This window comes from Sminthopsis crassicaudata, chromosome 3 (genome assembly GCF_048593235.1).
Source record: "Sminthopsis crassicaudata isolate SCR6 chromosome 3, ASM4859323v1, whole genome shotgun sequence".
NCBI classification, from domain to species: domain Eukaryota; kingdom Metazoa; phylum Chordata; class Mammalia; order Dasyuromorphia; family Dasyuridae; genus Sminthopsis; species Sminthopsis crassicaudata.
In genome coordinates, this window is record NC_133619.1 from 588177250 (window position 1) to 588201403 (window position 24154).

Below are 24154 nucleotides of genomic sequence, written 5' to 3' on the forward strand. Positions count from 1 at the left end.
GAGGGGGAAAGGGAGCTGCGCCGCCCGGTGGCCCCTTCGGTCCCGCCCCTGCCCAGTTCGGTACCCAGACCTCGGAATCTTCCTCGGCACTCTCCCCGCCACAGGTCACCCACGAGCGCCGGGACTGCTCCGGCACCGAGTTTACATTCTAACGGACACGCCAGACCCCTTTGCGGGCGATGGGATGAGCCAGCCAGACCAGCGGGCTCCGAACCTAGGCCTGAGCCCGCAGTTGCGGGGGAATCCATCCCTCCTCCCCCTCCCACCTACCCGGGGCTCAGAGCCGGGCGGCGGCGGCTCCTCGGCGAGTCTCGGCCTCCTCCTCCTCTGGCTCCATGGGGGAGGCAGGAGCCGGGCCTCGGGACCAGCCTGGGATGGGCCGGGCCGGGCCGAGCAGGGTTCAGCCGAGGCCACACGATGGACAGGCGGCCTCCAGGGAGCGGCAGAGACCGGCTTCGTTCCTCGCTCTCTGCTCGCTCCGGCCCTCGGTTCCCCTGCCCTAGGCGGTCGGCGCTAGGCTCGGTTCCCAGGGGCAGATGCCTTCTACTAAAGCCTCCTAGGACGGTCGGGAGCCGCCGGATACGGCCTGGGCCTCCACCCGGAAGTAATCCTCCTGCCTCCGCTCTCTCTGCCCCCTGCCCGGAAGGGCAACTTGGGTGCCAGAGCCATGATGAAGGAGGGGCTAGGATGGGGGGAGGGGAGAAAAGAGAGAGACCCCAGAAGGGATCAAAAAACTGTGCCAGGGAGAGGAAAACGGAGGTTTCTATTGCTTTTCTGAAGCGTTTCTGAAAAATCTGGCCCCCATAGCTTCTCTTTTTAACAACCGTCGAGAGCAAAGAGGAGTAGTGCCCACAAGCAAAATGGCGGGAGCGGGGGCGTCCCCTACTGTTCAACGCCCTGAAGAGCCATTGGTCGGCGCCAGGAGTGAACCTGCCGCTGATTGGCCAGGTGGCATGCGGGGGTGGGGGTGGAGCTGCCGCAGCAGGAACCCGGAGTGTGCAACACGGTGTGAGCACCAGTGGAGGCTCTGACTGCATCTCGCTTAGGAACGACTTCTCGGTTCGCGGCCCCACCCGGGTGAGCACAGTCCCCCCCAACACCTTGGGCCCCCGCCTCCATCCTTGGAAGGGATCTTTAGACCGGTCGCTGGCTCGTATCGCGACATCTGGGGGTCATATCGCGACATCACCGCTTCATGTCGTGACATCGCCGTGCCCCAGTCGTGATAGCATCTCGTCGCATTCCCGTCCTCCTTTTTTTCCACCTTATTATTTTTTTTGTCATGTCATCTTTGGGGATTGTCCCATGTCGTGATCTTGCTGTGACCTCGTCGTGCCTTCCTTCGTGACATCACCTCGGGTCATCCTGAAGTGTGGCTTCATCATGCTGCCCTGTCGTGACTTCATCAGTGTCGTGTTGTGACCTGGCTGCGGCGAGACAGGTGGCGACCGCCGGGACTCCCCATCCCCGACGGCCCCCGCCCCCTTTCTCTCCTTACCCCCACCCAGCAGACCATGTTCGATTGGCCACGCGCGGATCAGCTCTCATTTATTTATGGGGGGGGGGGGGCGGCGGACTGGACAGTTTTCGGTCCTCTCCTGCTTCCCCTCCCTCTCCCCCTCCGCCAGCTCCCGCTTGATGCTCGGTGACACCTGCATCCGCAAGCTGACTGGCGTGGGAAGGCAGAGGGGGTGAACCTTAGTGGTTAATCCTGCTGTTGCTCACTTGCTCGCAGGAGGGGGTGGGGGGCGAGGGGGGGAAAGGGAGCCCAGGGCAGGGAGACTGGGAGGCTTTCCCCTGCTCCAGAGCCCGAGCGAGGAGGCTGCAGAGGAAAGGGGAAGGGGCTGGAGGTGCTCCCTTGTGGGATGCTCCTGGGTGGCTGCTCCGTGCTCCCTGTGCATGTCTCACTGATCATCCGCTATGTTTTCATCCTCCACTGTTTTGTCCTCCCCATGCTCCCCCACCTCCCCCTCCAACCCCTCCTCTTCCATGTGGGTCTAGAGTGGAGGGGGGTGGTCTTGAAGCTCTCTAGGCCTGAGGCTCCTTAACAAAACCACGAGGAAATAGGAGGGAGAGAGGTGGGGGAAGGGTTGCCAGGTTTGGGGCAGGAGGCTTGACTCTGCTTCCCAGCCTCCCTCCCTTACCCCCTTTTTGTAGGTGACCTTGGGCCGGGGACTTCACCTCCCCATCCCTGTGTCCTCCCTTTTCTGTCACCCTCCACTTGGAGGGGAAGTGCAGCCCTGGGAGACCTCCCCTCCTCTCCTTCCAATCCTCCACCCCATCCAGTGCTCTTTGTGCTAACCCCTCCCTCTCGCCCCCCTCCCTCCCCCTTCCCCCGTGGAGCGTCGCTCAGTCCCTCTTGTGTTCGCAGTTGGGCAAGGCGGGCACCATGGCGTCCGATTGTGAGCCGGCTCTGAGCCAGGCTGAGAGCCGCAACCCCACCCTGGAGCGATACCTGGGGGCTCTTCGAGATGCTAAAAACGACAGCGAGCAGTTTGCTGCCCTGCTACTAGTAAGGACCTGAGGAGGGGAAGGGGCTTCGGGGCCTGCCGGGCGGGGGGCACACCAATTGAGGATGGCTCCTTCCTGGTGCTGGGCTAAGAACGGGGGCCGGGAAGGAGACCCTCGATACCCTGAGGGCGATGCACTCGGCGGGTGGAGAAGTGGGCCGGGACGCGGGAGTAGGGGAGCAGCTTCTCTCTTGAGAGCTGGTGGCCACATGAGGGTACGGAGGCACTCACTCTGGGCGTCCCTGGCAGATGGGGGCTGACTCACAGGGTGTTATCGGCGCGAGTGACTGGTGTGCTCTACTCACGGGCTTGGGGAGCCTCCCCTCCACTTGTGGGGCACGCGCTGGCGGGGGGCTCAGACGGAGGCTCCTCAGGGAGCCTGGGGAAGGGCCCTTCACACGCACCCCCCGCAGGCTGGAAAGTGGGGGCTCGGCGAGGGGAGGGTGGCGTGGGGACAGGAGAGCAGCAGCCTGCAGCGCTGGGAAGGGTGGTTGGTGTGTGGGGTGAGGGAGGGAGGGGGGAGAGCAGCCGATGCTTGTTTGCCATGGCAACTGAGAGAAGGATGGGAGTCAAGGGCTCACACTGCAGCAGAGGAGGTGTTTAGGTGAAGTGTGAGGGGAAATGTTTTGACAGGCAGATCATGGAGACACAGGAGCCGTTTCCCCCTCCCCACCCCCCCAAGGTGGTGGGGAGAGAGGAGACAATTTTCGGAAGGAATTCTCTGGGGAAGGACCCTCGCTCCTTAAGCATGGAGGCAGGGCCCTTTAAGTGGTAGGTGCCAGACCCTTTCCAGCTCGGTCTTTGGCACCAGAATTAGACAAGAGAAAGCCCTCTCTAGTAAGGGGGGTGGGGAGGTGCTAGAAGCAGGGAGGGATGGAGGCTGGACACAGCCTCTCCTCCCCCTTTGCAGCAGCTTCTCTTCCATTGCATAAGAGTCTTAGGGCGAGAAAGGGCCCAACCCCTGCCTGGGCTCAAGCCTGCAGAAGTATCGGGGGCCCTCTAGGGACCGCCAGCCTGACTCGGACGGTGTGCCTGGGACCACCGAGGACCCTGGAGGGAGGAGGGGAAAGCAAGGCCATCCCCAATGCCTGTTTTCCTCCTACCTGACCCTCCGCCACAGGTAACCAAGGCAGTCAAAGCGGGTGACATCGATGCGAAAACCCGGCGGAGGATCTTTGATGCCGTGGGCTTCACTTTCCCCAATCGGCTCCTCACCTCCAAGGAAGCCCCCGACGGCTGCCCTGACCATGTCCTTCGAGCTCTAGGGGTGGCCCTGCTGGCCTGCTTCTGCAGCGACCCCGAGCTGGCTGCCCACCCCCAGGTTCTCAACAAGATCCCCATCCTGTGCGCCATCCTCACCACCCGGGGCGACCCCGACGACGCAGCCCGCCGCTCCATGATCGATGACACCTACCAATGCCTCACTGCCGTGGCTGGCACGCCCCGCGGACCCCGACACCTCATTGCTGGGGGTACCGTGTCTGCCCTGTGCCAGGCCTACCTGGGGCACGGCTACGGCTTCGATCAGGCCCTGGCCCTCCTCGTGGGACTGCTGGCAGCTGCAGAGACCCAGTGCTGGAAGGAGGCGGAGCCCGAGCTGCTGGCCGTGCTTCGGGGCTTGAGCGAGGATTTCCAGAAGGCTGAGGATGCCAGCAAGTTTGAGCTCTGCCAGCTGCTGCCCCTGTTTCTGCCCCCGACAACTGTCCCCACCGAGTGCCTCCGAGATCTCCAGGCTGGGCTGGCACGGATCCTGGGCAGCAAGCTGAGTTCCTGGCAGCGCAACCCGGCCCTGAAGCTGGCAGCTCGCTTGGCACATGCCTGTGGCTCTGAGTGGATCCCGGCTGGTGGGTCTGGGGGCAAGTTCCTGGCCCTGTTGGTGAACCTGGCCTGTGTGGAGGTGAGGCTTGCCCTTGAGGAGCCTGGGGCGGAAGTGAAGGAGGATGTGGTGACTGCCTGCTATGCCCTGATGGAGCTGGGCATCCAGGAATGTACCCGGGTTGAACAGCCATTGCTGAAGGAGCCCCAGAAAGTACAGCTTGTGAGCATCATGAAGGAGGCCATTGGAGCTGTCATTCACTACCTGCAGCAGGTAAAGAGGTTGCCCAGCCCCTTGCCATTGGGGAAAAAGAGAGGAGCAGAGAGGGAGGCAGCCCCTCCCCTGGGAAGTCCCCAGGCTTGTAGAAATGTGCGTAGATGGATTACACTTCCACATTACTTTATGCTCATTATTTCCTCTTAATGGACATAATGTCCCTTTGTGGAATGGGTAGTATGAGTCTTATTATTTACCCAGTTGACAGATGAGGAGACTGAGGTACATCAAAGTGAAGAGAATTGCCTGGGATAGTAAAGGGGTCTTCCAATGCCATATCAAAGCTCCATCTTCAACTCCTGTATATAAGTGAGGCAAGACCCTTCCCACTGCACCCCACCTCCCAAAAAGGCCCCTCAAAGCCAGGGCAAAGCTGTCACTGGAAAATGTCCCCTTCTCTTGGGCCAGCCAGGAGCCAAGCAGTCTGGGGAGGGGTGGTCTAGTGCTTCTCTCCAGAAGTTGGCCCTCCCCCAACCTGGCTTTCAGCAGGGGTAGCAAAGAGACTGCGTCGGCCATCCCGCCTTCCCTCCTCCTCTTCCTCACCTCTCATGAGGCAGCTTCGGCTCCCACAGCCCGGCTGCAGTGCTCACAACAGTCACGTGCTAGGGTTCCTGGTGGGGGGGGAAGTACAGACCACCATCCAGGAAACATACAGAACAAAGAATGCCCCTCAAATCCTCGGCCTTTGCTGGGCAGAACCAACCAAAGAGGATGCTTTTGCTCCTTGCCCCCTCGGAGCCTGCCTGCAGTTCCCCACCCTGTGGTTCTGTTCCTCTTTTATAGCCCTTGTGGGGCACGAAGCGTATGATTCCCAAACTCTAGATCTCTTTGTCTGCCACTCTTTCTCTCTGTTTTCCTCCTTCCCTCCCTCCGTGTCCCTCTTCCCCTCCCATCTTTCATTCTCTTTCTCTCTCCTTGGACCGACGATTTTATTATCATAAAAGCCCCCATTGAGTACTCCCAATACCACTGTAGCTACACCACAGAGTGTGCACTTTGTAACTCCTGAGAGTTTCTTGGGGATACTGAGGTTGAGGAATTGGTTGCCCGGGGCCATCCAGCCTCTGTGTTGTCAGGTAGGCTATGGAGCCAGATTTTCCTGGCTCTCAGACCAGTTCCCCATTCCACTGTGGTCCATTTCCTTAACCTGCTTTAATTTAATCAGCCAGTCTACAATAAGTGGATACACAGGTGGTTTCTTTACTACACAAACAGAGCAGCCGTAATGTCTTGTACAAAAAGGTCCTTTTAAACAAAATGTAATGTTTTTGGGATAGAGATCCTGCAAGAGAATTGTGGGCTGAAAGGTATAACTGGCTTTCTTGCAGAATACTCACGTCTTCCACCAATACTTTTAAAATGCAGGTGTTCCCAGGGATGGGAAAGTGAAAAAGTCACTGCCCTTGGGCAGTTTACAATCAAATAGGGAGGATGTGATGTGATGGGAGCACAGAGTGAGAGCTAGACAGAGTAAACAAAGGGCATTCAGAGGGGAAGAATTGTGTGCTGGAAAGGTTTTTATGAGGGAAGGCTTGTAGCAGGTGCCAGAGCTGGCTGATATGGGGAGGAGGCACTGTGCTGCTCAAAAGGTTATCCAAGGGAGGATGGAAAGAGGTCAGGGAAGGGAGCCGAGGGCGGTTTGACTGAAACAGGGAGTGCAGTGAATTAAGTTGGAAAGTGAAGGTGGGAGCCAGAATTCAGTCCGGAATGCTAGGTCCTAACCAGCCACAAGCCAAGTTCTCTTTAACTGCTGCCCTCAGGGAGGCTCAAGAGGGGGGTTTTTACACTGACTTGGAGGTTAGTCTAGAAACCTGAAGTTTCTGAAATCCCGATTTGGTGAAATTTCCGTGAGTCAGGCTAGCTTACAGCTGTTCTCAGAACATCCAGTGGGGGGGGACATGGCTTGTTATGGCACCCCCAGGGATGGTCAGGGGTGAACTGCTGGGGAGTTGTGGGAGGAGGAAGGAAGGTCCTCAGTCTCACTTTGTATCTTGGGGAGCAGGTGGGGCCAGAGAAGCAGAAGGAGCCATTTGTGTTTGCCTCGGTGAGAATCTTGGGTGCCTGGCTGGCAGAAGAGACTTCATCCCTTCGAAAGGAGATCTGCCAGCTGCTGCCCTTCCTGGTCCGATACGCCAAGAGCCTCTATGAGGAGGCTGAGGAGGCTGGCGATCTCTCACAACAAGTGGCAAATCTAGCCATTTCTCCTACTCCTCCAGGGCCCTCCTGGCCTGGGGATGCCCTCCGGTGAGTCACTGAATGAAAAATGTAGCTAGAAAATCCCCAGTCTCCAGACCTGGCCTTTCTACCCAAAGGGACCGAACTGCTTCCCTCCTCATTTGGAGCTGGTCACTTCCAGGTAGTTTCACCTTAACCCTATTTATGCTTCCCCATCTTTTTCCTGGGCTTTTGTCCACAAGCTCCCCAGTCAAGGATGGCACAAGGGTTGGCTTTGTCCACGGGGAGAGAAACTCAGCCTGGCAAGCCACCATTCCTAGCTCATGTCTTTCCTCAGGCTCCTCCTGCCAGGCTGGTGCCACCTGACTGCAGAGGATGGTCCCCGGGAGATCCTCATTAAGGAAGGGGCCCCCTCGCTGCTCTGCCAGTACTTCCTGCAGCAGTGGGAGCTCACCTCTCCTGGCCATGACACTTCAGTGCTTCCTGACAGTGTAGAGATCGGTCTGCAAACCTGCTGCCACATTTTCCTCAACCTGGTGGTCACTGCGCCCGGACTGATCAAGTGAGGGGTTGGGGAGGGATGGGCCAGGCAGAGGTTGGGGGGGGGGGGAGAGACAAACTAGAGTCTTGCTGCCACCTAACCGACTTGTACTTACGGGCAGAGAAGGAGCCAGAGACGGACTTAGAACTCAACCTAAATTGGTCTGCTTTGGGCTCCAGGCACTAGTCAGACCCTCTTCCCCGTGAGACTGTGTAATTCCTAAAATTTACATCTGCCAAAGCCTTTGCATAGCTATGCCCACTGGACCTCTGCCCCCTGCTTACCCCAAGAGAAAAAGGAGCAAGTTCTCAGAGTGTGTCCTTTTAGGCCCACTGCCTGACTTATTTCTGTCCCCTGGCGTCTTGTGTGTGTGAGTTCCTCAGAACTGACCTGGAACTCGGGTCCTAAGTGAGGCTACTTCAAAGCCTACTGATTCTGCCTTCTGGCCCCTTTCCCTCCCCGCAGGCGGGATGCTTGCTTCACATCTCTCATGAATACTCTAATGACTTCCCTGCCTTCGCTGGTTCAGCAGAAGGGAAGGCTTCTCCTGGCTGCCAACGTGGCTACTCTGGGCTTGCTCATGGCTCGGCTCCTCAGCACTTCTCCAGGTAAGCAGCTCTGGGGAGAGCCAGGCCAGGGACACCGAGCCTGGAGCTAGCTGCCTTCCCTGGTAGAACGAGTCATTGTTCTGAGAAAGGAGAAAGTGGGCGGAGGCTGGGCACCAAGATTCTCTGGGAAGATGACAGTTTTTTCAAAACTCTTTGGAGGTGTCCCGGGTGATCCTGCTTGGAAACAAGAATAGGGACAAGATAAAAGTTGTCTATAACCTTGGGGGTCTGTGAGTCAATCCGGAGGTTTCTGCAGCAGAGCCTCCTTCAAATCAGAAATCACGGCCTCCGACCCTGGAAGCTGGTATTGCCTCTGAGCTTCCTTCTTAGCAAAACTTTGCCAGCCAGCTATTTCTCAGCCCCCTAACTAGAGGCTTGGCTCTTCGAAGAGGTGAGAAGCCCTTCCCCTGGCTGGGTTCTCAGGCCTTGGGCCACCCCAGCCAGGCTGAAGCTTCCACTCTGACTGTGGGTGTCTGCTGGGTCCCCTTTGTCCCTGACTGTTCCCTGTGTCCCATCTGTTGGGTTGGATGAGATCAGCAAACATCCATCCAGGAACAGGGCGTAATGTTCTTTGTTCTCTGACTTTAAATACTGAGCCCGAAATTTGGTGGTTAAAGGGGAGCCCTTCAAAGAAAGGAGTTTTAATCCTGCTGGGAAAAAACAAAACAAAACCAGGAGCTCCTATTACCAGTTCTTTGGGATCACAGCATGACCTAAACCCAGCAGGAGGCACAAGGTAGCTCCTGGGGGAATAACTGCATCCCCTTCCTCTGGGAGAGGCTGCTCCAAGACACAAGAGGCTTTCACAGTCCCTGGATAATGGAACATGCTAACGCCTCTTCCAGACCAGGAATATTCTGCATGAACAATGAGTGTACCAACAGATTGGGGTTGCTCCTGTTCCTCCCTCCTCCTTCCTGTGGGCTGGATCCTCCCTAATCCAGGCTCCTTGATACAGTGTTGGGGGGTGAGGCGGTTGCTGATGAGGGGAATGCCAGGCCCCTACCCCTGTTGTTTCCCTGAGCCAGGCTGATCCTAAGGGATCCATGGGACATTCCCCCTTTTTCCCAGATCCCTCCACTCCTTTCACAACGCTGGCTTCCATTCATAACAACTCGCCTTCATCCGAGTCTTTTGCCTACATTTTTACTGTCTTTCTGGCAGCTTTTCCAGGTAGCTAGTTTAACCTATCTTGGAGATGAGGCACTTGGGCTCAAAGCAATGAAACGCTTATCTGAGATCACACAGATGAGAACTAGTGATTGTTAAGGCAGACCTCTTGCTCCGGCTGCAGGACTCTTTCCAGGGGGCCAAACGTAAAGCCCCTCTGCGTGCTTTGTGTGCACAAACCCCTCCGACAGGCCATGATGCCAGAGAGCAAGCCTGAACTTGGCCTTTGGGCCTGGCCAAGAGCAGGTGCCTAATTAGTGTGGGTTACTTGTGCTCTGGGTTGAGTGTCTCCCCTTGCCCAGCCTGAGGGTTTTTGTTTGTGAACTGGGCCTCTTGCTACCCTGCTTGTCTCAGTGCCAAGTCAGGCTTCCACATCAGAAGGTGAGCAGCCTCCCTCATTCCTTCTGCCCCTCCGATGGGGAAGGTGGCCCCTGCCTGCCTGAAATTCTCCCCCTCCCCTGTGCTTGTGTTGCAGCTCTCCAGGGGACCCCTGCCTCCCGTGGCTTCTTCGCAGCTGCCATCCTTTTCTTGTCTCAGTCCCACGTGGCCAGAGCCAGCCCCGGCGCCGAGCAGGCCGCCCTGACCCTGGCCCCCGACTATGAGGGTGTATGGGCCGACCTACAGGAGCTGTGGTTCCTGGGCATGCAGGCCTTCACAGGCTGCGTGCCTTTGCTGCCCTGGCTGGCCCCAGCGGCCCTGCGCTCTCGCTGGCCCCAGGAGCTCCTGCAGCTCCTGGGCAGTGTCTCCCCAACCTCGGTCAAACCCGAGATGGTGGCTGCCTACCAGGGGGTCTTGGTGGAGCTGGCCCGAGCCAACCGCCTCTGCCGGGAAGCCATGCGCCTGCAGGCTGGAGAGGAGACTGCCAGCCACTACCGCATGGCAGCCCTGGAACAGTGCCTCTCCGAGCCCTGAGGGGAGCGCTCCCCCACCATCCCCTCCTGGCCCCTGCCCTGGCCACCCGGGAGGGAGGGGAAGAGAGAGGGAGGGAGGGAGGGAGAGAGGAGGTACCTTCCCCACAGCCCCAAGCCCCCAGCTTTCTGGCTTTTCTGTACCCAGCCAGGCCTAGGGCCGGAGCATGGAGCCGGACCCCTGGCGAAAGAGCTACAACCTACTCCCCTGGGGTGGGAAAGGGCAGCAGACAGCAGTGTCGTGATTTTTGGAGGACTCAAGAACCTTCTTCCCATCAGCCACAGCTTTGAAATCAGTGTTTGTGTCCCTGAGAAGGATGGTGCAGGTGGAGTTCCCCCAGGCCCACGGGAGGGATGCTTTTCCCCCAGGAGGTAGGACAGCAGAGGTGAGAAGGGACAGGCAGGCAGGCAGGCAGGGGTTGTATGGGCTTCAGTCTCTGCCGGTGGGCCCTGCCGGCCAGGGCATGGGCTTCCCTTGCTGACCCCCCAGGACCTCCCGGGGTAGAGATGGGATCAATCCTCCCTGACCTTGCTAAGAAGAGAACAACCTTCTCTCTGACCGAGCCCCCTTGGGGACCCAGGGATCTGCAGGCTCTCATACTGATGGTGGGCAATGCTGGGGGAAGATGATGACTTCTTTTTTTCTTTCTGCACCAAGCGTGGGTATCAACCCTTCTAGCCCTGCCTGCCTTCCCCCCTCCTGCCCCCTGGCCCTGCCCTGCTGAAGCTGGGAGCGAGGGGACATCCCTACATCTGCATGTCTCCCATCCTTTTCCCCTGGTGACTGACTTCCTGTTGTTGTGTTGGTGCCTGGCTTCAGCTCCCTGTCCCTGACTTCTCTGCATGGAAACTTGAGCAGCCGTCAGCCCGGCAGGCGCTGCCCACCCCGGGCGTGGGGAGGGGGCGTCCCCGGGCCCCCCTCCTCCTGTTCTGTCAATGTGCCAAGCTCACACTGTACACCTGTGGACATTCAATAAATAGTTATTGGTGATCATTGCTGTGCTGGGCGTCTGCTGATTAATGCCTGCCTCTGAGAGGTCTGGGCCTCCCCCATGGGGCACAGGGCTGGGGTTCCCAGCTGCCTTCGGGGGGTTTGGCTCTAGAGCCGGCAGCCTTTGGAGCTCCACCCCCAGCCAAGGCTGCCCAGGCCCTTCACTCAGCCCCGAGGGCTTTGTGGGCTGTGATGGAGCAGAGGAAGCCGGCCTGAGGTACCCAGGGTTCCCGGTGGGTGACCACAACCAGAGAAGCTTCCCTTGACCCCTGCAACCTTGACTTGTGGAGACTGCCATCTACTGTCGTGGAAGATAGACCCTAGCCGTCCTGAGGGGAGCAGGGGAGAAAGCCAAAAGGCACGTGTAACTACTCTATAGGAAGTCATATTCCAACTTCCCTACAGCCCTCCAGCTCCAGCCTAGGCTGATGTAGCTAGGACCAGACCAAGCTGGGCTGCTGTGGTGAGATGTGTCCACCAGATGTCACTGCAAGATCTAGTCTTCCATCTCCAGCCTCCCCATCCCCCCACTCGCCCATCTAATTCCGGCTCCGACTTGATGGGAGCATTCACTTGGACACAGGAGGGGCAAATGTTCTGGAGACGCAGGGACTAGAAGCCCACCTTCCAAAGTAGTGTGGGGCTTTGGCAATGAGAAGGCACTGAAGGGCTGTCCCCAAGCCTGTGGGGCCTGGTGGTCACTGGGTCCTGGCCCTGGTCTCTGCCCCCTTCCTCCCAGGCCCTGGCAAGTGAAGTTCCCCAGCTCAGGAAGGGCTGTCATTCTCTTCTGCAAAAGAGGGATCATAATGGCGCCTACTTCAAACCTTGAAGTTTCTGTATCAGTCATTCATTCATTCAAGAATTTGTGTTGACTGCCCACTTTGTGGCTACCCCTAAAGAAGAGCAAAGATCTTCTCACTGCCTGGAACTGGAGAAACAAGACACACACATGAAAGTCTCTGTCACGTGGTGGAAGAAGTGCTGAATTCGAATCCTGGGATGTGGGCTGAGTTACCTATGACTTCTGGGCCTGTTTTCTCTAGGAAAGAAGATTGGGCTCTCAACAGGGTAATAATAGTGGGGAGAAAATGCTAGATTTCCAGTTGGAGGACCCAGTCCCAAATCCTGGGTGGCTACTTAGTACCTGACATTTTACGCCTCTCTGGACATCAGGTTCTTCATGTGTAAAAAAGAGAGACCAGAAGACCTTTCATCTCTAAGGACTGTCCCAAGCTTGTCCCTGTGGTGAGCCTAGTGCTAAACGGCACAGTACAGACATACAGAGAGGGGATGTTGCTGTAGCCTGGAGTTGTGAGGGGAAAAGCTCATGGGAGGAGGGAAGTCAAGGGGAGGGGAGGTTGGGGTTAGATTGCAGAATGCCAGTCTGAATTTAAACTTTAACAAGCAACAGTAAATTCCCTCTTTCATCTCTTCCCTATCTGTCCCTGAATAGAGGATCCACAGTTTTACAGAAACAAGGAAAGTCTCCCTCTATCCCAACTTAGCTCCTCCTAAGGGCTCTGCGGGAGGGTGAATGTTGATCTTTCTCCAGGGGGTATGTGTGTTGGAGGAACCCTGTGGGAGCCGGAGTGGAATGCTCTCCCCAGTAGTTAGACCCTGGTCCTACTTCTGAAGTCTGCCTCAGTTGCTCCAGAAGAGCACCCAGGGCACGTGTCCTATCACCTCCAGAGGGAAGCTTTCCTAGGCAATTGGCTGAGAGTTTACCAGGATACAGACTTGGCCATGTGGACCACCCCTCAGCTTGTAAAGACAGTACCCTACCATGGAAACACAGCTAGATCTGAAGTCAAAGGCAGTCTTTGTCTCTTACTATTTATATCACTTTGAGTAAATCCCTAAACTTCTCAAATCCTCAGTTTCCTTATCTGTAAAAAGGATTATTTGGTCTCTGAGTGAATCCTATAATCCTAGAGATGATAGGAATGGAAGGCCTAGAATCAGGAAGACCTGAAGTAAAATCTGGTCTTAGCCACTTATTAGCTAGCTGTGTGACCTTGGACAGGTTACTTAGCCCTACTTGCCTCAGTTTCCTCATCTGTCAAACGAATTGAAGAAGGGAATGGCAAACCACTGCTGAGAAAACTCCAAATGGATCTCCAAGAGTCGGTCGTGAATGAACCGGCTCACAAGACCCTGAGAGGCACTTGTCTGGGCTCTCCGCCAGGGGGCTTTCTGAGTCACACTGGGCCACTGGGCCACCAGGCTCCTTCCCTTTCTCTGGGCCAAGCTGGAGCCCGGCTCCCAGGAGCCAGAATCAGCAGCCTCCAGACCAGCCATAGCGGAGCAGCAATCCCTTCTGTGACATTTTTCTAATCAACAAGCACTTAGTATCGTGTGCCCAGTACCGAGGAGACACAGAGAAATAGACAAAAAGGACAAGTCACTGAGTGGCCAAATATTTAGGAAGGATCTGCCCCCGCATATCACACACACACACACACACACACACACACACACACACTGCAAAGCCCTTCTCTCTCCACAGACAGTCTGGTTAGCAGGGACCCTCTGGACTTGGGAAATGGGTTTAGGAAAGAAAAGGGGAAAGCACTTTCTTCATGGACCAACCTGGGGATCCGTGGCCCATGGAAGGGAACGCTCTTCCTGTCCTGACCTCCTGCTATTTTCTTTCAAGAACAGGCAGCAAAGGAAAAAGTGTGGCCAAGAGCCGAAGGAAGCTCTAGATTCGAATCCAGGCTCTGGTTAATCACAGGGTGCTTTAATTTGTTGGTCTGAGAAATGCAGGAGTTGGAATCAATGACCTCAGCTCAAAATCCATGATCTCATCACCATATGAAAATTTCCCTTTTGTCCCTCTCTTTACTACCCAACCATCCTTTTGCCCAAGCTACAAGTTCCACTGGCCCTGGTCTGGGCATCTTTTGATGAACAGAAGCGAGAACCCTGGGATTTTGAGGCTGTGAAAAATGAAGGAAGAGTGAGTAGGGAATCCAACAAAGAATGAATATAGATGTAAGCCCATTTTGGAGGCAATTAGATGGCTCCAAGTATAATGTGCTGGATCTGGAGACGGGAAGATGTGAGATACTTACTAGCTGAGGTATCCTGGACAAGTCATAATCTCTGCTTTAATCCAGTGGAGAGGGAAAAGACAAACCAGTATCTTTGCCAGGAAAACTCCATAGGGGGTCATGAAGAATCAGATATGACTGAATATGAGCAAAGATACCAGCACGCCATAATATACACCTACACACTCATCACTATATGCAGGGCAACTTGAGGAACTATCTCTGCCTCCACGTGAAGTAAGTAAACTTCACGTGGAGACAACGGACTCTCCCTTTCTGAAAGTGTGGGACATGATGGAGCAGACTAAGAGGATTAAAGACATCTCCTGGGATTGTGGTGGATCCATTTATAGACTCAGGCTGGAGTCCTGCTTTGTGCTGATCACATAATAAAGGGGGTCCGTGGTGAGTTGGCCCTTCCTCTTTCCCTTTTAAAATAAACAAACAAAAAGCCGTTTGAATTAAAAACAAAACAAAACTCCCCAGCGAGTATGTCACCGAAGCCCAGGGCATGGCTATTACACATCTAACACAGAGAGATGAACATAAACACAACTTCACACAAACACATATGCTCCCACTCCCACATCATTTCTCACACACAGACGCACATGATTACTCAGGAACGGCACTTCTGATCTATAGATTGGGGGGGAGGGGCGGGAAGTGTGGGGAGAATTGCAAAGAGAAGAGAGCTTTCCCCCCCCCTTCCAACCCCCTCATCTCAGCCCACTATCTGATACTATAAATTCTCACAACTAATAAGACCAGGCTTTGGGCTACCATGGGTTTGCATTGGGAGAGCCCAACTCACTTATGGCTCACTCCTTTAGCAGTGTCTGGCACTTAATAGTAAGCAATTAATAAATGCTAGTGTCTTTCCCTCCTTGCTTGCTGCTGCCAGCCCCACCCTGCCCTAAGTCCCAGGGGAAATATGAAAGGGGCCTCCTTCCTGACAAGCAAAGAGAAACTTGTTAGATGTAGGCTTTGAGAGAGTACAGCACAACTCTTACAGTTGGGACAGACACAGTCTCCATAAAGGGTATTTAATAAATGATGGCTGGGTTACATTGGTTCTCACCCCTTTACTTCTCTTTTTTTATCCTCTTTCTGGTCTTTCTTTTCTCTTCTCTTTCTGCCTCTCTCTAACCCCTTTTTCTCTTCTCTGTTTCCCTCCTTTCTTCTTTAATTGCTTCCCTGTCTCCTCTCCCCTCTTTTCTTTTCTTTTTTTTTTTTTTTTACCTTTCTTCCTGGTCATCTTGCTTCTCTCCTCTCCTTTCTTTTAGTTCCTCCTCTATCGCCCCTCCTCCCTTCCCTCTCTCTTCTTCCTTGTCCTTTTTTCCTCTTCTACTCCCTTCCCTCTCATTCTTCCTCCTCTTTGTTTTCTTCATTATAGCTTTCCATTTTCTCTCACTTCCTCTTTCTTGATTTCTCTTTTTCTCCTGACCCCTAGATTTTCAGGGGCTCCCGTCAGCCCATTGAGGGAAGAGGTGTGCATATGAGGAATAAGGGATTAGACTGGATGCCAGAAGCTGTCAGGGAGAGGGAAAAGTGCAGTGGGGAAGATGCAACTGTCACAAAGATGCACGATACTACATACGACCTTTGTGTCAGAGCCATAAATACAATCACACACAATCACAATACTGCCCCTGTGTACAACCATATACAGACACACAGAAAGGTGTGTGTGTATATATATATATATACCATACAGTCATACTTATAGACATACATACTCTTGTAGGTCAGACTTACAATCGAGAACACAAGGCTCCCAGACCCCAAACCCTCCGGTGTTACCATCACATCCAATGGGACACCCAAGCCCACTAGCACATAAACTTTCTCACCTCCGCCGGTGCTCTCCCGCTCAGGCTCCCCCGGACAATGTTCAGGGCGCCACAGGCCTCCCTGAGGTGGGAAGGTGGAAAGCTCTGTTCAGGTCGGCCCAGGTTTAACGGGGAATTGGGCCAGGTGGGGGCCAGGTAGAAGCCTTTAACGGCGGAGCCAGAAAACAGACACCTCTCCCCTTCCCAGAGCAGCAGCACCGCTCCGAGCACTTTTTCCCGAATTCTTTACTCTTTACTGGTCCTCCTTCCCCAATTTTAGTTTGCCATATAAGCCCGCGGCCCTGCCTTACATAGTCTTTCTCCTGGCCTTTTCCTGGGCCTTTTCAGACCTCGGAGATGTGGCGGGGTAAGCTCCAGGATGGCTGGGAGAGCCAGTGCAGTCGCCCTGTTCTCAGGGCAGCCGTTCGTTGGGTGCGAGGCAGAGGAAGCGGGGAGCCGAGGAATCCAGGAGAGGAGGGAAAGGTGCCAGACCCAGGAGGAAGCTGCGGAGCGCGGACCCAGGCGTCGATATTACGGAGAGGTCCTGAAGATCTGTTTGGTGTAGACTCTCCTGAGTTGGCACATCTCCGGTGCCACCCTTGAGAAAGCAGGTAGAATTTCCTCTCCCCTGACAAAGACCCCTCTACACTTTCCCTCCTCTCCTCCCCACCCCCACCTCCTTGGGGACACCGAGAAGGCCTAAGCTAAAGCCCCCGGACTGTCTCTTTAATGCGCGCCCCCGGCGCCCCCCTGCGCGCTCCCGCCCATATAACTGAAGCGCATGGAGCTGGTCTGGGCTCAGAGGGAGAAGGGCTGGGAGATAGGAACGAGCTAAAACACTTTTCCAACTGGAAACCTCCTCCTCTTCTTCCTCCTCCCCCCCCCTCCCCGTTCAGGCCATCCCCTACTCAGCCCCCTTGTGGCCCCCCTGCCCAAGTCCCTACTCTCACTCCCCCGCCTGCTGCCTCCCCCTCCCCCCGCGCCCCATGGCTCTTAGCGGGGGCTCCGGACATTGAGGATCCCGCTCCTAGGGGCTGCCCCCCGCGCCCACCCCTGGCCGGCTGCGCAGACTCCGGAGCTCCGGGACTCGGCATTGAAGCGTCCTCAGTTTGTCTGTCAAGCAGTCTGTCTGTCAGTCTCTTCCGCGAGGCCCCGCGGTCCCTCGAGCCGCCGCCTCCAGCCCTCCCGCACCCATGCTGGTTCATACTTATTCCGCGATGGTGAGTGCTGCAGGGGGTTGGGGTGGGGGTGGGAGGCAGTGAAAACACCGGGACCTGTGAACTGGACCTGAGGGTCTAGGGCGGGGATAGCCCAGGGCCACAGCTCAGCCCGGGACAGTCCCGACACTCCGATACAACTCTTACTCCCTGCCTTCTTCCCCCGACAAAAACGAAATCTCAGCGGGGGAAGTGCGGGGCTTCTGCAGTCCCCAAAGGTGGGGTATAGGCTGATTGCCCTCTCCGACTGCAGGCTAGGAGGGACTGGGAAACTCTCAGGAGATTCGGGATCGGGTCTTAGAGACAAACGCTTGGAGATCGGCCCCTGGGTTTGGAAAAAAGACTAGCGCTGGGTCCCCGGGGAGAAAAAAGTGGGGGAAGGAAAGAAAGGAAGAGTGAAGAGTTACAAGTTGGGGTTGGGGCATCCCACCTCCGTTATTCCACTTTTTCACGCACCCTACAGGATCCTGGGACCCTGGAGGCACAGTACCCCGGAGGGCCCCTAGGGCAGCGACGGGGAAAGAAGAGTTTGTATTTGTTGAGGGTGGGGGGGGGGGCAGGACTTGAGTATTGTTGTTTTGATTTGTTTAATCCTTTTTGTCTTTGATGTTTAACTAAACTGATACTCGATTATTCGATTTGGGTAAATTCTAGACCTTCGCTCCGGTTAATTTCTACCTTCCCTCCCGGGGTCTTTTTTGACTGCTTGTTTCTGGGTTCTATGATTAGTTCCAGATTTATATCGGGCCCGAGTCTGGGAGCAGAGGTAGACCTGGGCTGGAACCCCTACTGGTTTGAGACTAGCTCGTACGTCCCCTCGGTCGGTCCAACTCTCCGTCTTTCTCTCTCTTCTTACGCAGGACCGTCCGGATGGGCTGAACGGCGCGGCTGGCGGAGGGCGCCTGTCGCAGCTCTCCTCCCTCAGCCAGGCGGCCTTCTCGGCGGCGGCGGCGCCTCCTCTTTGCCACACGCCTGCGTCGGACTTCCAGCCGCCCTACTTTCCGCCACCCTACCCGCAGCCGCCTCTACCCTACGGTCAAACCCAGGAGACGGCTTTCCCCCACCTAGGCGAACCCTACAGCGGCCTTGGGACGCTCCACCAACACCCGCACCCGCACCAGCACCAGCAGCCCGCGTGGCCTTCTCCCCGCGGCGGCCGTCAGGACGAGCAGGGCCTCTTGGCTCAGACTCACCGAGCTCTGGGCCTGGACCCTCGCCGGGATTACCCGGGCGTTCCCCGCCTCCTGCACGGCCTGGCGGACGGAGCCCACGGCCTGGCGGACGGGCCGCTTGGCCTACACGGCCTGGCCGCACATCACGGCTTGGAGGATCTCCAGGTGAGGGCCCCGAGGGACCCAGTGGGTCGGGAAGGAACCTGGGGGACCCCCTCCGGGTGGGGGAAAGGCTAGGATGAAAACTGGGTGATACCGAGAGAAAGGCCCAGAGGGAATGTGAGGGGACAGAGAAAGACCCAGCAAGCCCCCGGACGGAGGAGAGAAACAAATAAGAATGGAACCTGGGAAAGACCCTCAGAGGACAGGGAGAAAGTGGGAATCATCTCTAAGGGACTCAGTACCGGGGAGGAAACGTCCTGGCTAGGACAGGCCCGGGAAAGATGCTCGGCAGGTTCTGGGAGAACTGGAGAAAGCTCACTGTGGAAGGAGGACGGGCAGGGAACGGGAGAGGAACAGAAAAGGCCCCGCGAGGCCGATCTGGGGCAAGGCCCGTAGGAAAGCTGGACGTGAAGTTATAGCTTTGAGTACTACTAGAACGCGAGCCGGACAAGCGCCGGCAAGGTAGGACAGGGACTGGGAGCAAAATAAGAACCGTCAGGGTCCAGCCGAGGCCTCTCATGAGAGCCCCAGACCAAGATTGAGAAGTTTCTCCAGGGAACTTTTTGTGGGTCCCGGGTTTGAGGACCTCCAGTCCTCTCCCTCTCCCTCGAGCCTCGCTCCCCGACCGTTCTGAGTTAATGATCTTCCCGCGGCTGCCCAGCCGGAACGGGAGCAGCAGGAAAAGTCTCAGCCCCGGGGGGAATATCGCGTGCGGACCACGCAGCTGGGGGCCAGAGCCGGGGAGCCAGCCTTAGTCCGATTGCTCAGCTCCTCAGGGACACCCACACTTGGTCAAGTATCAGAATCCCCCTAGAACGGGGCAGGCAAATTATCTGAACTCGCAGTCTTGGTCGCCCACATTCGTGGTTTTAAATATTTCTCTTTTTATTTGCTTTCTCCGTCCTTCAGGCCAAGGTTACCCAAGTTGGCCGACTTTTCCTCCACCTCTAGCCTTTCCAGTATCCCCCATCTGGCACCTTTTCCGGCTCAACCCGATCTTCCTTTGCTTAGAAATCTAGTCCTCCTCCTGCCTCTCCAAACAACCGAGCCGGCTCACCCTTCCAGCTCCCCAGCCAGCTGCAGCTCCGGACTGCGGGCTGCCTAGTCAGCTCTCAGTGCTCCCTCATTTTGTACCCTCTCCCCGGCTCAGCATCCTCTCCGCCACTCCGCTCCGACACCTTTCTACTTGGTTCCTCAGCCTGGTCTGCTTTTCAAATCTACTCTTCCTGCTCCGAGTTCCATTCTCCCACTTGTTCTTCAGTGCTTAACTCACACCTTTTCTCCTTTCCTCTGTTCCACAGCCTCAGCAGCTACTGCCTTTCCCGGTTTCCTTTGAGGGGCACCCTTTGGGTCTGATTAATCCACTGCCCTTCATCTCTCTGGCCTCATTGGGCTGGAGAATATGGCAACCCAGCGTTTCTCTCCCCTTTAATATGTTTTCCCTCCCCCCTGGCCAATCTGGGCTCTCTCTCCTGACCTTGTTTGTTTTCTTCCGCCTAAGCACCCGTTGGGGTTGATGGTGGGTTTTGGAGGGACTGGGTGATACCAGCCAGGCCTGGCCCCTTCCCCACCCGGCTTCTTTCCTCCCGCACCAGGCCGTGGACGACACTGGGATGAACCTCCTGGATCAGTCCGTGATCAAGAAAGGTAGGGAATCAGCTTAGAAACGGGGGTTAAACAGGGGAGGCTGGTGCCTGGGGCACCTAGTTTATAGGCAGGAAGCCCCAATACCAGCTGGGACTCGGGAGCAGCCTTCGGAAGAAATAACCTAGAGCTGGCCAGTGCTGGGTCCTCTCTCAGAACTGCAGTCATGGATGGAAGCTTCTGTTCGTAGCAACCGGGTTACCTCCCCAACTCAAGTAAACTGCTTACATCCAGGCCCTGATCCTCCATGCGCCCCTCCCTCTACTTGACTCTGTACCAAGGCACTTAAATATCCTAGGGGTCCCTATTAGGTTGGAGGGAAGAAATACAAAGGGGGCTGTAGTTTAGAGACTTGGTCCAAGGGGTACTACAGGTAAAGTACCTTATAAGGAGGGGTCTGCCAGAAGGAACTCTGCAAGAAATATTACAGTCAGGTTCTCTGTAAAAGGTTGGGGGGGGGGCAGCGTGTACTGGGTGCTGGAAATAGGGTGCCGGCCTAAGTCTGGCTGAAACTGAAGGCTGGGCCCTAGGGGGCTGCTCCACTCTCCCTGGGGTTGCTGGGTGGGGCTGCATTGATTTTCTGTCTCTGGAATTAATTTGCAGAACTAGTTAAGTCACTTCCCAGTTTCCTCAGGGGATGGGGGTGGGATTCCCAGCAGATTTCAGAGATTTCAGAGTTGTAAAGGAGGGTCACAGGGGCTCCCCCACAAGACAGAGAAAGCCATTCTCCACCCCCCAGTGACCAATAGCTTTTCAATTTGGGCTAAATTTGAGACGGTGTGTGTGTGTGTATGTGTATTGTGAGCCAGTGGGGTTTGTAGAATAACCTCCTATGTTTTTGTCTGGGAGAGTCTAGAGTAAGACTATGACAGCAGTTACAGATCAAGGACGTAAAGGGGGTGTGGGTGCCCCAAGCCAGCATGGAGGGAGGGACCACAGAAGAGAGGGTTAGAGTGATGGAACAGAATGATTTGGGGAGAAGAGAAAAGCAGGAAAGTTGTCACATTAATGTGGCAGTTAATGGAGGCATAGGAGAAGAGAGGAAAAGGGAGTGAGAGTGGGTAGAGAAGGGGGGTGTAGAGAGGAGTCTACAGGGATTCTGCAAGAAGAAAGACGTAGGAGATGCTTGGGAGAAGGGAGAGAAGAAAAGTATCAGGACACTGGGGAAGAGGAAATACTAAACTAGAAAGAAAAATACAATTTAAGAAAAAGAGTGTTTTCCACTTTTGCCTTTGGAGGAATGAATAGGAAAGGAGATGAGGGAGATTGGGGCTTACATTTTCCTTTCCCTGTCCCAGCAGACAGTATATAGTTTAGGGGGAAGCCATTGCTCCTCCCTTCTTCCTACCCTCCCTCCCTTTCTCCCAGAGGATTGGACTCTATTTGTTTTTCAAATCCAGAATTCCCAGTTGGATTTGCCCTTCACTTGTTCTCTCTGGCATAGAAGAGAGAGTGGGTTACACCTGAATCTGTTCCAGATGACAAATGGGACCAACCCCCTCTTTCAGGCTCCCTCTGAAGGTGGGAAATTCTGGGCTTGGATGAAACTAAGTAGAGTCAGGCCCTGAGGAGATGAGAGGGGGTTGGGAAGGGAAGTTGGGGATAGGGAGCTTTGGGTTCATTGACTGACTGGAAAGACAGGAAAGAAACCAGATCCCTGAAAGATTTCTTCAGCAACAATATGAGTGTCCTAGGGGCACAGGACCTGGCCTGGGACAGAAGGAATTGGGGAAGGTTTCTGTTCTGTTGTTAATAGGAACAATCATTTCCAATGTAAAAATACTTTGGTGAATTGTTAATGTGATAGACAGTATTATATGGTTTTTGCTTGTTTGTTTGTTTTTGTTTTTTGTTTTGTTTTGTTTTGTTTCTGAAGGGAGAATTCTCATGTTAACATCTTATTGTGGCTCCTGGTTCATCACTTGCCAAGAGCTGGGAATCATCAGCTCAAGGGTTTGACTTGAGAAAAGTCTTGAATTCCCTGCTCTCCCTTTAGAATCCAGGGAATTTGGGGAAAGTATAGGAGGATCTCAAATATCCTGGCCAGAGCCCCTCTTCAAGGCTATCTGGGAGGGAATGGTCTGTCCTCCTTAAGATTGGAAGAGAATAGATGATGGGGTCTACAGGCCTAATAAAAGGATTATTTCCCTCCCCCCCAAAACAAACACACATATCCCATACTCCCATGCACATGAATCAGGAAAGCTGAACAAAATGACAGGGAGCCCTTGAGAACCAATTTCCTATTCTACCAAAGGCGCCAGGTTCTGGGTCCCCTAAGGATTTGCTGATTCTTTTTGGTAGGGTCTTTGGTGATTAGGGTGGGGGGATGTCTCTCTTTGTGAGAGGGGAAAAGATTTTTATCAGACTTAGCATTTGAAGACTGATTCCTGGCCTGGAATCTCTGGGAAGAGTCCCACCCCCAGCCTTGGAGAGAAGCTTCAGTATAATCTTTTATTTCTAGCCCACTATCTGCACGGCACCTTAGGCAGAAGGGGAAGGTAAAGAAAAGTGGCAGAGAAGACAGGAAACAAGGAAAAAAGACCTCTTAATTCTTCCCATGAACTAGTAACATTGGCTGGCACCAAATAGAGCAGGCTATTTGGGAGATTTGGAACTGGGTCCCTGTTGTATGTTTCCATATTGGGTGCCCGCCTCTAGAATGTTTCTGTATTAATTAGGTGCTTATCTCCAGAGAATTTCCTGGGCCTGTTTTCTGGGAAAGACACAAATGTCAGTGAGTGACTGACCACTGATTGGGTGGTATTTTGGGGTATGGCTGTCAGGTTGCCTTAGGGTCTGTTTGTGTGTAGAAAAATAGTGATAGAGACAGCTCTTCATATGTCTTTATGTGGCTTATAAGGTTGGACAACAGGGCCAGGATTATGTGAGCTCTAAATTCTAAAGTCTGCCGAGTCTCTCTCTAAAGGACCCTATGGAGTCTTTGCACTTTAAAGCATGAAATAAGCTTTCCCCTCCTCTTCACAAATAGCACCTACAGAGACACATATCCGCCCCAATCCACAAGCACACAAACTCTACTACATTAGTACTCTCACACACCTGCCCACTTTCAGTTCTAGCCTCGGGGCTCAGACTCCTGCTGTTTCAGAGGCTTCCGCTGAGGGTCCGTAAGGAAGGGGGCGTCTCTGAAAGTATGGGCAAAGGGCCAGGGTGAGAGGCTTGGGTGCGTTGGGAGTTAGGGAGCAATGAGGGGAGATAAGGGAATAGAACTCCCCATGAAGACAGGCAGGGACCCAGACCTAGGCCTTTTTTCTTTACTCATTGATCAGTCGATAAACATTTACAAAGTGCCTACTATGTGTCAGGCACCATGCTAAGCCTCCAGTTGTAGCCTTTCATGGATAGTTCTAGCTTGGAGCACTGATACACAGGCGGGCATGGGGGACAGAGAAGCTAAAGTAAGTGCTGAGTCCTTCACATCATCCTAAATTGCCCCAGAAATGAATGAAACCCTCCCTGGAAGCCAAGAGAGCCTTTCTGTTCTTCCCAGCCTCTGTTTCTGGTGCCTCTTCCTGGACTCTGGCTTCTAAGCCCATTCTCCCCACTCAATGCCAGCACTTGGTGCCTTTCCTACCTCCCTCTCTCTATTGCCCTAATACTGTTCCCTCTCTCAGCATCCAACTTTCATCCCTGCTCTCTTTTCGACTGAGGCTCCTGCTCCCTATTTTCATCCTTGTTCTTGGGCCTTTCTCAGCCTCTCCTATTTCTGCTCCCTCAGACTCCCTGATCCTAGTTCCTGCATCTAGTTCCCATTCCTGCCTTCTCTCCTTTACAGGTTTTGGGCACCACTTCCTGTTCCTTTTCCCCCAGGGGGCTCCAGCTCCGAACTCATCCCTGCCCTTTTCCCCATTGCCTTCCTTGGTTTCCTTCCCCGGGTCCCAGCTCCTAGCTTTTCTGTGGGTGCCTATCCTTGCAGCCTCAGCTCCTGCTCTCCACTCGGGCTACGGGCTGTTTTCTGCCCTTTCTCCAGATTCCGGAGCCCGCCTTTCATTGCCTTCCATTTCTGGCTCCTCTTCCACTCTGTACCACCTCCACCCCGCAAGCTCAACTGGTCC

The 24154-nt window shown here is 54.9% G+C and overlaps 3 protein-coding genes across 6 annotated transcripts in view; 2 read left to right on the forward strand and 1 right to left on the reverse strand.

Moving 5' to 3' along the window:
• KIAA0319L (KIAA0319 like) overlaps nt 1-616 on the reverse strand; it is an 88134-nt gene extending 87518 nt beyond the window's left edge. Inside the window, exon 1 of the mRNA XM_074305097.1 lies at nt 271-616. The gene's annotated coding sequence lies outside the window, so the exon portion shown is untranslated. The remainder of the gene's footprint in view (nt 1-270) is intronic.
• A 268-nt stretch (nt 617-884) lies between these two features.
• NCDN (neurochondrin) lies at nt 885-10998 on the forward strand. 4 transcript variants are annotated; one of them, XM_074305100.1, is made up of 8 exons: nt 983-1077; nt 1372-1441; nt 2372-2512; nt 3631-4599; nt 6605-6846; nt 7115-7339; nt 7784-7926; nt 9572-10998. In XM_074305100.1, the coding sequence occupies exons 3-8, from the start codon at nt 2390-2392 to the stop codon at nt 10006-10008; spliced, it is 2139 nt and encodes a 712-aa protein (XP_074161201.1). In that variant the 5' UTR covers nt 983-1077; nt 1372-1441; nt 2372-2389; the 3' UTR covers nt 10009-10998. The 4 variants fall into 4 exon arrangements, with proteins under 4 accessions (XP_074161204.1, XP_074161202.1, XP_074161201.1 ...); XM_074305102.1 differs by having other exon boundaries at nt 1018-1077; nt 1410-1441; XM_074305103.1 differs by lacking the exon at nt 1372-1441 and having other exon boundaries at nt 885-1077; nt 2354-2512.
• A 5701-nt stretch (nt 10999-16699) lies between these two features.
• The window catches only part of TFAP2E (transcription factor AP-2 epsilon), a 35648-nt gene continuing 28193 nt past the window's right edge, over nt 16700-24154 (forward strand). Inside the window, exons 1-3 of the mRNA XM_074305104.1 lie at nt 16700-17100; nt 17958-18434; nt 20027-20078. Coding sequence (XP_074161205.1) covers nt 17074-17100; nt 17958-18434; nt 20027-20078 — 556 coding nt within the window. The 5' untranslated portion in view covers nt 16700-17073. The remainder of the gene's footprint in view (nt 17101-17957; nt 18435-20026; nt 20079-24154) is intronic.